The following is a 15,877-nucleotide window of genomic DNA, read 5'->3' as shown; positions in this document are numbered from 1 at the left end:
GATGGGAATAGTCATATTTTCATCCTTCTAAGGTCTATGCAATGAGTACATACGCTGCGTAACAATAAACATCCATTATGTGTCAATGACACCATGAGATCTCCGTAGAGGTGAGCTATTGATCGACAAATGCACGTTATGCTCTCTCGTGTAATGCTCAACAATGAACAGCGTCATTGACAATCGAATTATTGACTCAAATACATATGTAATGGAACTAAAAAGTGTGGAAGTAATTTCTTTCAGAACTTAACCATAACATTTAAGAATATAGTTTACACTATAGAATTTGTGTTGGTTTTATAACTTGAGAATACCTTTACTGGGAACACGTTTGTAACAACTCCTTATTAGAAACCAACAGATTAAAATATCTCTTTTAAAGGATCACCGTACTATGAAATGTTAAGATTCAAAAGAATAATCTCACAGGAAGATACATTTAATTACTACTGGTAAGGAATAAAGCTAAAAGCATTTAAGGTAATAATTATTAATGACTCAGTCAGAAAGTCAGGAAGAGAAATTTATCACATACTATTTAGTTCAATCACAAACCACTTATAAAATGTATATCAAACATTCGCAACTGATAGAATTAGACAAGGATTTGAAAAAACTATTTCCACAAAATCAACATTTGCTTATAAAAGTATAAAGGGTATATTAATAAAAGTAGATTCATCCACTCCAGAATCACGATAGAAGTTACTAGAAAGTGATTAAAGCAGGATGTCCTCTGTTTACTACACCACTATAAGCACAGACCTAAGAGTATTCCTCCAAAAACCTATAAGTATCAGGACTTATTTCAGGTATGACATCACATTTGTGGTGTTTATTGTAAAATGCCTATGGGTATCTGTAGGCCAGAAGCCCCAACAGGTGACAAGCAGATGGAAGTCTAACTTTAGGACAAGATGCAAGTCCGGGTTGTGGCATGCGGCAGTTTTGCCAGACCCGCATCATGCTGTGACTTAAAGAATCCAAAGACTTTTCTCCAATACAGCGTTGAGTGATAACCCGAGTTAATTTACTCGCCCTGAGGAAGCCCCAGGCCGGATGGCAATGTAAGGGGTGAAACACGTGTTGGCTGTTTTCTTCCACTCACTCTTATGGATAGAGTGTCAATACTACTATAAACACCTTACAAAAAAAACAGTGCGTGATTGGAATTTTTTACAGAAAAAACAGACAAAACAAATCTTGCCCATACAAACTTTTTGAACCTTGCTTACATTAGGGGGTTAAGGGTTACCCCTGTCAAGGGCAAGAACCAAAAAAAAGAGAATTTACGCTCATTTTCCAGTTAGTAAGGGGTTGGGACCTCTTTACTCCTTATCTCTACAAAAAGAACTCTTGGGATAAGCCTGTACAGCAAAAAAGTACCGTAGCACACGTTTAGTTGTCCATACAATAGAAATTCTAAAGTAGAAAAGACAAGTGAAATCCATACAGAGAGGCAGCCGACACGCGTTTCGTCCTTTGGACATTTTCAAGGCTAGAAGTTCTTATCCAAAAAAGTAAAAGACCGAAAACCGTGCTGGGAAGAGGCTGTAGTTTTTCGGGCGTGCTAGATTCAGCTACGTCTATGCTTCTGCAAGCCGTCTAGTTAGAAGAGTCTGTTCTGCATATACTTGGGTCACTGAGGAACCATAACCCCAGAAGTAGGAACATTGTGCAACAGCCACCTATGAACATCACTGACGAGTAGCCCCCAAGGTCTGAGGCTGAGACAAACCGCAAAAACTCCAAAAAAGGTCAAGGAGGTCGTGATAAGCCTGCCCCGATTTCGGCATTGGACATAGTATGGTTTCCCAGGCCTTCTAGCCTTGAAAAAGTCCAAAGGACGAAACGCGTTGGCTACCTCTCTTTGCTCTATGTGTATCAAGATGTGTGATGTACACAAAGAATAAAAACTACGTATGAAAGAAGAAGAAAACACCACAGATTTTACTTGTCTTTTCTACTTTAGAGTTTCTACTTGCTTTTAATTTAGCATCACTGTATGGAATATTAATATTCAAATGACTGGCCATCCAATTAGTAAAACATCTCAGAATTCTGGAAATTGATTGAAAGTTAATTGGCATGGACCTTAGTGAAGGCAGTTTAATTACAAACACTAAAGATCAAATGTTAGGAATAACATTATTGTTACTAATGTATAAAGAAGAGACAACATTTGAAAGTGAAAGTAAAGAAGAAAAAAACATACAATCTATGGTTTAATTCAAAAATAAATCTCACCCAATATATATGCAATAGGAAGTTTGGGTGGTGGGTGGTGGGTGGTGACTACCCAGCGTGGCCAGGGGTGGACCCAAAGTCCAAGTGGGGATAGTTGTATACTTGATACTTCCACAGACAATGTGATGTCCTCTACCTGACAGCCAGGCAGTTACACCATCTAAGCACATGTAATCCCACTTCCAACCCTCCACTTGAAAGCACACGGCAACTGGAATTGTGCCCCCCCCACACCTTCCAAACCTCACTTGCTTGCACCTGGAATTGTGTCATCCATTAAATGGCACGGATATGGCCTCCTGCGTCTTCTTCCAATTGGCCATTTGCACCTCAATGGCAGGTTCAAGTAGCGGGGGAGGTGGCGTGAGCACATGCCCTCTCCCTAGGTGTGGGCTCAGTAATGTGCGTTCCTGCACTGTGATGGTGTACAAAGAAACATTTAACTACTCTGTGCTGTGTGTCCTGGGGTATAATGGAGTTAGAGGTCTTTACCATCATTTTGCAGTGTGGCGTGGTGGTTTAGTATGGTATGGCCTGACATTGTATGGCATGGCATTGTATGGTATGGCCTGACATTGTATGGCATGGCATTGTATGGTATGGTGTGGTCTGGTGTGGTATTGTATGGTGTGCTGTTGGGTGGTGTGGTACGGTACAGAACGGTGTGGTGTGGTACGGTGTGGTCTGATATGGTCTGGTCTGGTCTGGTACGGTAATGTACGTACAGTGGATTTAAAGGTTTTTATTTCCTCTGCACTTGTGCCCCGATGGAAAAAGGATGATATTTCTATTGAACTGCGTGATATGTCTCTGATCATGCTGTAGTTGAAATAGGACTAGACTGCTTTGTACTATAATCTACAATAGTGTGGCTCACTGGTTAAAGGCGGCAGACCCGAGAGCAGAGGACAGCCCGGGACCAGGGTTCAATTCCCGGCGCGGCAGGTTTCTGGACCAGGGTCAGCGGACTCGATAATTCTCTCGCCTCGGTGCCCACTCTGATCAGCGATCACACTCGGCAACTCTGGGCATTAGCTTGCCTCATCTTCACTAACGGCCCCACCAGACCGCCGGGGATGCCTGGTCTCACCCTGGAGATACCCATTAAGGGACCATCTCTCAGGGAAGCCAGGAAGGGTTTCGCAGCGGTCGAAGCGCCTTGGGACCCTACGGGTAAGTAGTACGCTATATAAATGCCAATACAATACATCCCGAAGCGTAGTCGCGGGTGCACTGCACTGTGTGAAATGTGTCTCTGAGTTATTTTAGAGATGTCTGTAGGACTAGATGGCTCTGTTTATGTGATGTATGCTGCCTGATGGATGTAGGATGGTGCCTCTTCTGAACTATGTGATCTGTGTCTCAGGAGTATGATGTAGGTGGGCATAGTATTGCGTGCGAGTGTGCCCTGGTGACATGGTGGTGTTGCTTATTGGATTGTATTGCTCTGCGTTGTGTGTGCAAGGTACGGTGCAAACAGATGAATGCTCAAATCCCCAACCCCCTCACGTGGTGAGAACTGTTGCAGAAAGGTAGGCCACTTTTTTGCTGACACCCCTCAGGGCTTCTTCGCAGATTCGAATAGTAGGAGGACGAACCACCAATGAGGGCCGCGTGGAGGTTAAACGAGGGAATAAATGGGGCACAATCTGCAGTGAAGGCTGGACTACCAAGGAAGCCATGGTGGCATGTCGTCAGCTCGGCCTCGGATACTCCCTGCATGCTGTGACGGTAGGTGATGAGACACAACACTTGAGACCTGACCAGCGCCAGGTACCAACATTACCAGCCTGTCCTGACCTCTGGATGTGATGTGGAGGGAGGAGGACGACCTCTGAATGTGTCAATTTAACCTCTCAGACACCTAGGACAGGATCCTCTATGGATCACAGAATGGAGTCATCCTGATGGTTATTGGAGGTCCTCTACGTGGGACACGTAGTGCAGACGGAAGGTAGGTGCCAACCATGGAAGGACATCAAGGGGTTGTGCCAGCTGCGCTCTAAGCCGCCCTCTTATATCCAGCCACATGGATTGGAGTAGATGCTCGCTTCATCCTCGTTTGGTCATTCATGTACTCTACTGATGAAATATGTGGAGGGATTTGTAGCCTACAAGAAAGGGTCGTGGGGCGATAATTACCACTGCACGAGACCTCAGTCAGATCCCTTTTACAAGGGTGTGTTCAATTTGGAACAGCAATCATGAGAAATAAGATTCGAAAAAGGTTAATAGGACATACCCCAAATTCATGTTAGAGGAGAATATTTTGAGTTATGATGAGGTGGGCTTTAAAAAACTCTAGACACGTGTATACTTGTGTCATATCAGGTTTGTTAGGAAGTGTGGGCCCGATTCACAGAATGAACTTAAGACTCAATCCTAAACTTACTACTATTTTGGTATTCACAGAATGCACTTACTACTTTTGGCATTCACAGAATGCACTTACTACTTTTGGTATTCACAAAATGAACTACTACTTTTGGTATTCACAGAAGTTAGGATTTTGTCTTAAGTTTGTCTCAAGACAAACTTAAGACAGACTTAAGACAGACTTAAGTTAGGATTTTGTCTTAAGTCTGTCTTAAGTCGTTCTTAAGTCTGATTTAAGTTTGTCTTAAGTCTGTCTTAAGTCTGTCTTAAGTCTGTCTTAAGTTTGTCTTAAGACAAACTTAAGACAAAATCCTAACTTCTGTGAATACCAAAAGTAGTAAGTTCATTCTGTGAATGCCAAAAGTAGAGAGTGCATTCTCTGAATACCAAAATAGTAGTAAGTTTAGGATTGAGTCTTAAATTCATTCTGTGAATCGGGCCCTGTGTGAATCACAGAAGAGGGAACAGGTTAGAACTCCCTTGTTCATAAGAGTTTTGTGATCAAATGGCCAATTCTTTTATTGAAAATGTACAGCTCTATCTCGAGCCTCACTAACTCAGGCTTTCTACTTACTTCATCACAGGTCCCACTTCCTCGTCATGGTCTTCTTCTTTGTTAGATCAGGATTCGACCTCACATCCATTACACGATTGGTGCGCAGGTTCACTGCTTGGCATCTTTCTTGTCAAACTTCTTTCCAGGAATTCCTTGACCCTTCCTTATAGGACATTTTTAATGCTTCTAGGATAAGTTTAAGAAAGCTGTCATCATCCTTCTTTTCAAAAAGCTTTACCTTGAATCTACGTTACTATCCTCACTCTCATAGCAGCTAAATATTCCTGTCACTGCCTGGAGCACGGCGACATTCCAGATGACTCCACAGTGGGCTTCTGCCCCAATGCAACACAGGGACAGGTCTGCTAGCTGGAGCTGTTGAGTCCCGTATCGAAGCTGACAATGGCCACAGCAGAGGTTGATACTTCTGGATCCATGGACCACCCGCTCCTGGTCAATCAACTTTCCTTCATCGGAAGTCAGGACAAGGTCTTTGCTTGGTTTGCGTTGCTTCTATCTCAAAAGGTTCTCTTGTTCTGTATCGCTTCTCTTCTGCAGACAACTCATGTGGTGTCTCGCATGGCTCTGTTCTGCAGTATGACGCAAGAATACTGAACAGATTCTGACAGTTAGGGGACTCTGTGCTGCACTACCAGAAGTTATCACTATAAACAGGGGAAAAAGTTGCCCACCTCTGTCGACCAGCCACCAATAGGTCAAACATTAGAATCATTTACACATAGTTGAAAGGCAACAGATCAGATATCTAAACAGAGAGTTACAATATAAGCCAAATATAAGCAAGAAAACGTAATCCTCTGCTTCTATGTATATTCTTTTATTCGTACTTTTCTTCATAAATAAGCAGAAAGGTGCTGTTAACGCGTTTCGCCTCCATGAGGCTTCTTCAGGGCACCATAGAGTGTAAGGGCGGGATTCATAAATCAGGATCCAGAACGCCACAAAGAACAGTCAACAATTTCACAGACGACTGTTGGTAAAGCTGTGTGGTTCACAAGGTCGTTTCAAGCCATAGAGTCAGAAATTGAAAAAGTACCTGTCCAAGCCGTATTCGGCAGAGTGTCTCTCAAAACCAGCCTTGTGAACCACACACTCTTACCGATAGAAGTCAGTGGACTTGTTGACTGTTCTTAGTGGCATTGTAGATCCTGATTGCTGATTCCTGCCCATATACGCTGTGGTGCCCTTAAGAAGTCTCATGTAGGCAAACCACAAATACTGCGTCTTTCTGTTTATTTATAAAGAAAAGCACAAATACAAGAATATACATACAAGCAGAGGATTGATTTGTCTTGCTTATAATTGCCTTCTAATGTACCAATCTGTTTAGAGACCTGATCTGTTGTCTCTGGTCTATGTTCATGAGGCAAGGATGCCTGCGTTAGTGGTGGGCTGCACTCTGCGCCAGCACAGAGAGGGAGCTGGAACGCATCATATCTTAGTAAATATGGTGCATTTCTGCCCTCTGCCTGCATCGCAGTGCAGCAATAATGAGTTTTATAAGTTAATTACTTGCAGAATCAGCAGAGGGTCTTCAATATATTGGATCTGAAAGTGGAGGACCGTCAAGAGGTGAGATAACACCCCGAGCAAGTACTCCTCACACCGATTGGTCCGATCATGACCACACACTGTTTTTTATAAAGCCAAACTGCTTGGAGGCGCCACGGTAAGTTTTGCATCCAGGATATTAGTGAGGAAATTGCACCAATAGACAGAGCCCATCGTTCCCATCAAATCTGTAATTCTTCAGTCAGTGTAGCGGTCTGTAGACATCGCCCAACGGATGCTCTGAGGAACAAATTTGCAGGGTCATGGCTGTGTACCGGTACCAATGAATGCCAAGAGAGTTCAGAAGGTACAGACTGCAGCCGAGCAGCTGCACACTCATGACCAGAGACTGAGTGGATTCGCTAGAGTCAGAAGTCTTCAAGAAATTGGTAAATGGCGGTTAATAATTTGGTATCTCTACACCTGGCGAAGTACTCAGAATAAGAAGTGTCTTTGTGTCTATGCACAAACGACTCACCGTCCAGTATTTCACCCTGTAGTAACACACTGTTGCTGCCGGAAGGATCAGCAATTCTAAAGTCATTGAGCATGCTGTTCACTGGTCATTATATACTCATGGTTTTGGATTTGTGGAGACTATAAATTACAACATGAATCATTACTCTGCAGGTCAATATCATCCAGTAATGTATTGACATCAAAGTTTTTCTTCCTCAGCCAAAAGCAAAGTCCTATGATAAGTGGAGGGCATTTATGTCATAATAATGCCCTCTAGAATGTGCATGAATGTTACTCAAACATTTGTTTAAAAAAGAATAGTTGGTGTAAGAAAGGGAACATAAACTGGGAAGGTATGCCCAATGTACTTGCAAAGCACTGTTGAATGAAACATATCCTTGTCCAACACAGATGAGGTCAACAGCAGAATGATCTGTAAATTGTAATCTGATTGGTCGGTGTGCATTGTTGATTAAACAAATTGTTGTCCAACTATGAGGTCATCAGCAGAAGGATCAGGAAAGTGTAATCTGATTGGTTGACGAGCATTGTTGATGAAACACATTGTTGTCCAACGGAGATGAGGTCATCAGCAGAAGGATCAGTTCAGTGTATCTGATTGGTTGGTGAGCATTGTTGATGAAACAAATTGTTGTCCAACTATGAGGTCATCAGAGGGAGGATCTGTAAAGTGTAATGTGATTGGTTGGTGAGCATTGTTGATGAAACTCGTTGTTGTCCAACAGAGATGAGGTCATCAGCAGAAGGATCTGTAAAGTGTAATCTGATTGGTTGGTGAGCATTGTTGATGAAACATGTTGTCTAACAGAGATGAGGTCATCAGCAGAAGGATCTGTAAAGTGTTATGTGTTCCCAGATTCCCCAGGAGGGTCTGCTTAATGATCTAGAGGTATCTAGAAGTGTAAACGTAGACTGAGGCAAGCCGCGTAGAGCAGACTATGCCGCTGTGATACTGCACGCTGCTGTGTCCATTGCTCGGCCTTAACTAGTGATAATTCAATCTCACTTTCCCAAGGAAACGTGGTACTGGGATGCAAGCAACGTGACGGACATGATCCTGAGTGGCGTGAAGTGCACGGGGACGGAGATGACCCTCAGCCATTGCCAGAACCACGGTGCCAACGTCAACTGCAAGAAGACGGGGTCTCGCTTCGCCGCCGGCGTCATCTGCTCAGAAAGTAAGGCTGGGTGTCCCCCATGTGCAGGAGCTCCCTGGGTGATGGATTCACAATGGTCATTCATGAGGGTGACGGAGGGGTACAAGAGCAGGACAAGGCATCCCTCACGAGGGTGGAGGGGACTGCAGAGAAGCTGAGGCAGTTCACGGGTCACTACCCCTGAATATGACACCTCAGCTGCAAACAATGTTGTTGGTGGATTCACAACAAGCTCTTTTCCCAGGTGTCTTTGTGTCCCTTGTCCCACTCTACCAGCTATCATTATTGTAGACATTGCTCTGTGAAGGTCTGTATTTGCATCTCAATGATGTCACTACCTGGATCAAACAGTGTTAGTCACTGGGATTGTGTATTACTACCTTACAAGCAGAAGAAAAGGAAAAAGACCTTTAGGGCAAATTTAGTAGTAGACCACCATGCATCACATCAACCGAAGTTGCTGCATCGCATGAAAGGGAAAGAGCAGAGCATCGCTGTATGTGATGAGACATGGCACTCTTGCTCTATCCCCTAGTGCTGCGCACTAAGACATGGCGCTCTTGCTCTTTACCCTGAAGTTGCACACTAAGTCATGACACTCTTGCACTAAGTCACCTGCCCCAGAGCTGCGCACTAAGATATGGAGCTCTTGCTGTCTCCTCTAATGCGGCACACTAAGACATGGTGCTCTAATTCTCTCCCCTAGCTCTGCGCACTAAGACATGGCGCGCTTACTCTCTTCCCTAGAGCTGCACACTTAGTTATGGTTCTCTTGGTCTATCCCCCAGAGCTGTGCACTAAGACATGGCGCTCTTGCTCTCTCCCCCAGAGCTGCGCACTAAGATATGGAGCTCTTGCTGTCTCCTCTAATGCGGCACACTAAGACATGGTGCTCTAATTCTCTACCCTAGCTCTGCGCACTAAGACATGGCGCGCTTACTCTCTTCCCTAGAGCTGCACACTTAGTTATGGTTCTCTTGGTCTATCCCCCAGAGCTGTGCACTAAGACATGGCACTCTTGCTCTCTGCCCCAGAGCTGCGCACTAAGACATGGAGCTCTTGCTCTCTCCACAGAGCTGCGCACTAAGGCATGGCGCTCTTGCTCTATCCCCCAGAGCTGCACACTAAGACATGGGGCTCTTGCTCTCTCCTCCAGAGCTGCGCACTAAGACATGGCACTCTTGCTCTCTGCCCCAGAGCTGCACACTAAGACATGGAGCTCTAATTCTCTCCCCTAGCTCTGCGCACTAAGACATGGCGCGCTTACTCTCTTCCCTAGAGCTGCACACTTAGTTATGGTTCTCTTGGTCTATCCCCCAGAGCTGTGCACTAAGACATGGCACTCTTGCTCTCTGCCCCAGAGCTGCGCACTAAGACATGGAGCTCTTGCTCTCTCCACAGAGCTGCGCACTAAGACATGGCGCTCTTGCTCTATCCCCCAGAGCTGCACACTAAGACATGGCACTCTTGCTCTCTGCCCCAGAGCTGCACACTAAGATATGGTACTCTTGCTCTTTACCCTAGATCTGCGCACTAAGACATGACGCTCTTGCTCTCTCCCCCAGAGCTGCGCACTAAGACATGGCGATCTTGCTTTATCCCCCAGAGCTGCACACTCAGACATGGCACTCTTGCTCTCTCCCCCAGAGCTGCACACTAAGACATGGCGCTCTTGCTCTTTACCCCAGAGCTGCGCACTAAGACATGGTGCTCTTGCTCTCTCCCCCAGAGCTGCGCACTAAGACATGGCGCTCTTGCTCTATACCACAGAGCTGCACACTAAGATATGGCGCTCTTGCTGTCTCCTCTAATGCGGCACACTAAGACATGGTGCTCTAATTCTCTCCCCTAGCTCTGCGCACTAAGACATGGTGCGCTTGCTCTCTTCCCTAGAGCTGCACACTTAGTTATGGTTCTCTTGGTCTATCCCCCAGAGCTGTGCACTAAGACATGGCGCTCTTGCTCTCTCCCCCAGAGCTGCGCACTAAGACATTGCGCTCTTGCTCTATACTACAGAGCTGCACACTAAGACATGGCGCTCTTGCTCTATCCCCTAGTGCTGCGCACTAAGACATGGCGCTCTTGCTCTTTACCCTGAAGTTGCACACTAAGACATGACACTCTTGCTCACCTGCCCCAGAGCTGCGCACTAAGATATGACACTCTTGCTCTATCCCACAGAGCTGCACACTAAGATATGGCGTTCTTGCTCTCTCCCCCAGAGCTGCGCACTAAGACATGGGGCTCTTGCTCTCTCCTCCAGAGCTGCGCACTAAGACATGGCACTCTTGCTCTCTGCCCCAGAGCTGTGCACTAAGACATGGCGCTCTTGCTCTCTCCTCCAGAGCTGCGCACTAAGACATGGGGCTCTTGCTCTATACTACAGAGCTGCACACTAAGATATGGTGCTCTTGCTCTTTACCCTAGATCTGCACACTAAGACATGACGCTCTTGCTCTCTCCTCCAGAGCTGCGCACTAAGACATGGGGCTCTTGCTCTATACCACAGAGCTGCACACTAAGATATGGTGCTCTTGCTCTTTACCCTAGAGCTGTGCACTAAGACATGACACTCTTGCTCTCTCCCCCAGAGCTGCGCACTAAGACATGGCGCTCTTGCTTTATCCCCCAGAGCTGCACACTAAGACATGGCAATCTTGCTTTATCCCCCAGAGCTGCACACTCAGACATGGCGTTCTTGCTGTCTCCTCTAATGCGGCGCACTAAGACATGGTGCTCTAATTCTCTCCCCTAGCTCTGCGCACTAAGACATGGTGCGCTTGCTCTCTTCCCTAGAGCTGCACACTTAGTTATGGTTCTCTTGGTCTATCCTCCAGAGCTGTGCACTAAGACATGGCGCTCTTGCTCTCTCCCCCAGAGCTGCGCACTAAGATATGGTGCTCTTGGTCTATCCCCCAGAGCTGCGCACTAAGACATGGCGCTCTTGCTCTATACCCTAGATCTGCGCACTAAGACATGGCGCTCTTGCTCTATCCCCTAGTGCTGCGCACTAAGACATGGCGCTCTTGCTCTTTACCCTAGAGCTGTGCACTAAGACAGGACACTCTTGCCTTCTGCCCCAGAGCTGCACACTAAGACATGGCGCTCTTGCTCTATACCCTAGATCTGCGCACTAAGACATGGCGCTCTTGCTCTCTCCTCCAGAGCTGTGCACTAAGACATGGGGCTCTTGCTCTCTCCCCCAGAGCTGCGCACTAAGACATGGCGCTCTTGCTCTCTCCCCCAGAGCTGCGCACTAAGACATGGCGCTCTTGCTCTTTACCCTAGATCTGCGCACTAAGACATGGGGCTCTTGCTCTCTCCCCCAGAGCTGGGCACTAAGACATGGCGCTCTTGCTCTCACCCCCAGAGCTGCACACTAAGACATGGCGCTCTTGCTCTTTACTCTAGAGCTACGCACTAAGACATGACACTCTTGTTCTCTCCCCCAGAGCTGCGCACTAAGACATGGCGCTCTTGCTCTATCCCCCAGAGCTGCACACTAAGACATGGTGCTCTTGCTCTTTACCCTAGAGCTACGCACTAAGACATGACACTCTTGTTCTCTCCCCCAGAGCTGCGCACTAAGACATGGCGCTCTTGCTCTATCCCCCAGAGCTGCACACTAAGACATGGTGCTCTTGCTCTTTACCCTAGAGCTACGCACTAAGACATGGCGCTCTTGCTTTATCCCCCAGAGCTGCACACTCAGACATGGCGCTCTTGCTGTCTCCTCTAATGCGGCACACTAAGACATGGTGCTCTAATTCTCTCCCCTAGCTCTGCGCACTAAGACATGGTGCGCTTGCTCTCTTCCCTAGAGCTGCACACTTAGTTATGGTTCTCTTGGTCTATCCCCCAGAGCTGTGCACTAAGACATGGCGCTCTTGCTCTCTCCCCCAGAGCTGCACACTAAGACATGGCGCTCTTGCTCTATACCCTAGATCTGCGCACTAAGACATGGCGCTCTTGCTCTATACCACAGAGCTGTGCACGAAGACATGACACTCTTGCCTTCTGCCCCAGAGCTGCGAACTAAGACATGACACTCTTGCTCTCTGCCCCAGAGCTGCGCACTAAGACATGGCGCTCTTGCTCTCTCCCCCAGAGCTGCACATTAAGACATGGCGCTCTTGCTCTATACCCTAGATCTGCGCACTAAGACATGGGGCTCTTTCTCTCTCCCCCAGAGCTGCGCACTAAGACATGGGGCTCTTGCACTCTCCCCCAGAGCTGCGCACTAACACATGGCGCTCTTGCTCTCTCCCCCAGAGCTGCACACTCAGACATGGCACTCTTGCTCTCTCCCCCAGAGCTGCACACTAAGACATGGTGCTCTTGCTCTTTACCCTAGAGCTACGCACTAAGACATGGCGCTCTTGCCTTCTGCCCCAGAGCTGCGAACTAAGACATGGCGCTCTTGCTCTATACCACAGAGCTGCGCACTAAGACATGGCGCTCTTGCTCTATCCCCCAGAGCTGCACACTAAGACATGGTGCTCTTGCTCTTTACCCTAGAGCTACGCACTAAGACATGGCGCTCTTGCTTTATCCCCGAGAGCTGCACACTAAGACATGGCGCTCTTGCTCTATCCCCCAGAGCTGCACACTCAGACATGGCGTTCTTGCTGTCTCCTCTAATGCGGCACACTAAGACATGGTGCTCTAATTCTCTCCCCTAGCTCTGCGCAGTAAGACATGGCGCGCTTGCTCTCTTCCCTAGAGCTGCACACTTAGTTATGGTTCTCTTGGTCTATCCCCCAGAGCTGTGCACTAAGACATGGCGCTCTTGCTCTCTCCCCCAGAGCTGCACACTAAGACATGGCGCTCTTGCTCTATACCCTAGATCTGCTCACTAAGACATGGCGCTCTTGCTCTATCCCCTAGTGCTGCGCACTAAGACATGGCGCTCTTGCTCTATACCACAGAGCTGCACAGTAAGATATGGTGCTCTTGCTCTTTACCCTAGAGCTGTGCACTAAGACATGACACTCTTGCCTTCTGTCCCAGAGCTGCGAACTAAGACATGGCGCTCTTGCTCTATCCCCCAGAGCTGCACACTAAGACATGGGGCTCTTGCTCTCTCCTCCAGAGCTGCGCACTGAGACATGGGGTTCTTGCTCTCTCCTCCAGAGCTGCGCACTAAGACATGGGGCTCTTGCTCTCTCCTCCAGAGCTGCGCACTAAGACATGGCGCTCTTGCTCTCTCCCCCAGAGCTGCGCACTAAGACATGGCGCTCTTGCACTTTACCCTAGATCTGCGCACTAAGACATGGGGCTCTTGCTCTCTCCCCCAGAGCTGCGCACTAAGACATGGCGCTCTTGCTCTCTCCCCCAGAGCTGCGCACTAAGACATGGGGCTCTTGCTCTTTACCCTAGATCTGCACACTCAGACATGGTGCTCTTGCTCTCTCCCCCAGAGCTGCGCACTAAGACATGAAGCTCTTGCTCTTTACCCTAGACCTATGCACTAAGACATGGCGCTCTTGCTCTCTCCCCCAGAGCTGCGCACTAAGACATGGGGCTCTTGCTCTTTACCCTAGATCTGCACACTCAGACATGGTGCTCTTGCTCTCTCCCCCAGAGCTGCGCACTAAGACATGAAGCTCTTGCTCTTTACCCTAGACCTATGCACTAAGACATGGCGCTCTTGCTCTCTCCCTTCGCACTGTACACTAAGATGTCATGCTCTCTCCCCTAGTGCTGTGCTCTAATACATAGTGCTCTTAATCTCTTCCCTAGAGCTTCGCACTAAGACGTGGCGTTCTTGCTCTCTCCCCCAGAGCTGCGCACTCAGACATGGCGCTCTTGCTCTCTCCCCCAGAGCTGGGCACTAAGACATGGTGCTCCTGCTCTCTTCCCTAGTGCGGCACACTAAGACATGGCACTGTTGCTCTCTGCCTTTGCACTGTACACTAAGATGTCATGCTCTCTCCCCTAGTGCTGTGCTCTAATACATAGTGCTCTTAATCTCTCCCCTAGAGCTGCTCACTAAGATGTGGTGCTCTTGCTCTATCCCCTAGCGCTCCACACTCAGACATGGCGCACTTGCTCTCTCCCCTAGCAGTGCACACTAAGACATGACGCTCTTGCTCTCTGCCCCAGAGCTGCGCACTAAGACATGGAGCTCTTACTCTCTCCCTTAGCAGTGCGCACTTAGATATGGTACTCTTGGTCTATTCCCCAGAGCTGTGCACTAAGACATGGCGCTCTTGCTCTCTCCCCCAGAGCTGTGCACTAAGACATGGCGCTCTTGCTCTCTCCCCCAGAGCTGTGCACTAAAACATGGCTCTCTTGCTCTCTCCCCCAGAGCTGCGCACTAAGACATGGTGCTCTTGCTCTTTACCCTAGATCTGCACACTCAGACATGGCGCTCTTGCTCTCTCCCCTAGCAGTGCGCACTTAGATATGGTCTCTTGGTCTATCCCCAGAGCTGCACACTCAGACATGGCACTCTTGCTCTCTCCCCTAGCAGTGCGCACTTAGATATGGTGCTCCTGCTTTCTCCCCCAGAGCTGCACACGAAGACATGGCACTGTTGCTCTCTCCCTTCGCACTGTACACTAAGATGTCATGCTTTCTCCCCTAGTGCTGTGCTCTAATACATAGTGCTCTTAATCTCTCCCCTAGAGCTTCGCACTAAGACGTGGCGTTCTTGCTCTCTCCCCCAGAGCTGCACACTCAGACATGGCGCTCTTGCTCTCTCCCCCAGAATGGCACACTAACACATGGCACTGTTGCTCTCTCCCTTCGCACTGTACACTAAGATGTCATGCTCTCTCCCCTAGTGCTGTGCTCTAATACATAGTGCTCTTAATCTCTCCCCTAGAGCTGCGCACTAAGATGTGGTGCTCTTGCTCTCTCCCCCAGAGCTGCGCACTTAGATATGGCGCTCTTGCTCTCTCCCCTAGAGCTGCGCACTCAGACATGGCGCTCCTGCTCTCTCCCCCAGAGCTGCGCACTAAGACATGGTGCTCTTGCTCTCTGCCCCAGAGCTGCGCACTAAGACATGGTCCTCTTGCTCTCTCCCCCAGAGCTGGGCACTAAGACATGGCGCTCTTGCTCTCTCCCCCAGAGCTGCGCACTAAGACATGGCGCTCTAGCTGTCTCCTCTAATGCGGCACACTAAGACATGGTGCTCTTGCTCTCTCCCCCAGAGCTGCGCACTAAGACATGGTGCTCTTGCTCTCTCCCCCAGAGCTGCGCACTAAGACATGGTCCTCTTGCTCTCTCCCCTAGCGCTGGGCACTAAGACATGGCGCTCTTGCTCTCTAGCATTTTTTTTACAAACCAGAGTAATGTCCATCTGACTGAAGGCGTCTTTGGACATCACACTAGACAAGGCCCCCTACCCGTCCGGATACAAGAAGGACACATAGTTTGATGTGACTGAAGTCTGAAGTCCAACCAGTGAAAGGTGCTTTTAGCACATCCCTTGAAACACAAACAACATGGACTTATGGTGAAGTGCTGGTCCCACAGTGAG

General features: G+C 48.0%; 1 protein-coding gene across 3 annotated transcripts in view; it reads left to right on the top strand.

The window, feature by feature from the left end:
• The window catches only part of LOXL3 (lysyl oxidase like 3), a 125,112-nt gene that overhangs the window by 36,940 nt on the left and 72,295 nt on the right, over positions 1-15,877 (top strand). For 2 of the 3 annotated variants that reach the window (XM_086964404.1, XM_086964403.1), the window contains exon 6: positions 8,250-8,412. In XM_086964404.1, the coding sequence (XP_086820530.1) occupies positions 8,250-8,412 (163 nt within the window). Of the gene's footprint in view, positions 1-3,825; positions 3,982-8,249; positions 8,413-15,877 lie in introns of all 3 variants that reach the window. The other variant, XM_086964405.1, reaches the window with a different exon arrangement.

This window comes from Lissotriton vulgaris, chromosome 3_2 (assembly GCF_964263255.1).
Source record: "Lissotriton vulgaris chromosome 3_2, aLisVul1.2, whole genome shotgun sequence".
Lineage (NCBI taxonomy): Eukaryota > Metazoa > Chordata > Amphibia > Caudata > Salamandridae > Lissotriton > Lissotriton vulgaris.
Note: the sequence above shows the minus strand (reverse complement) of the source record. Positions and strands in the feature narration are given on the sequence as shown.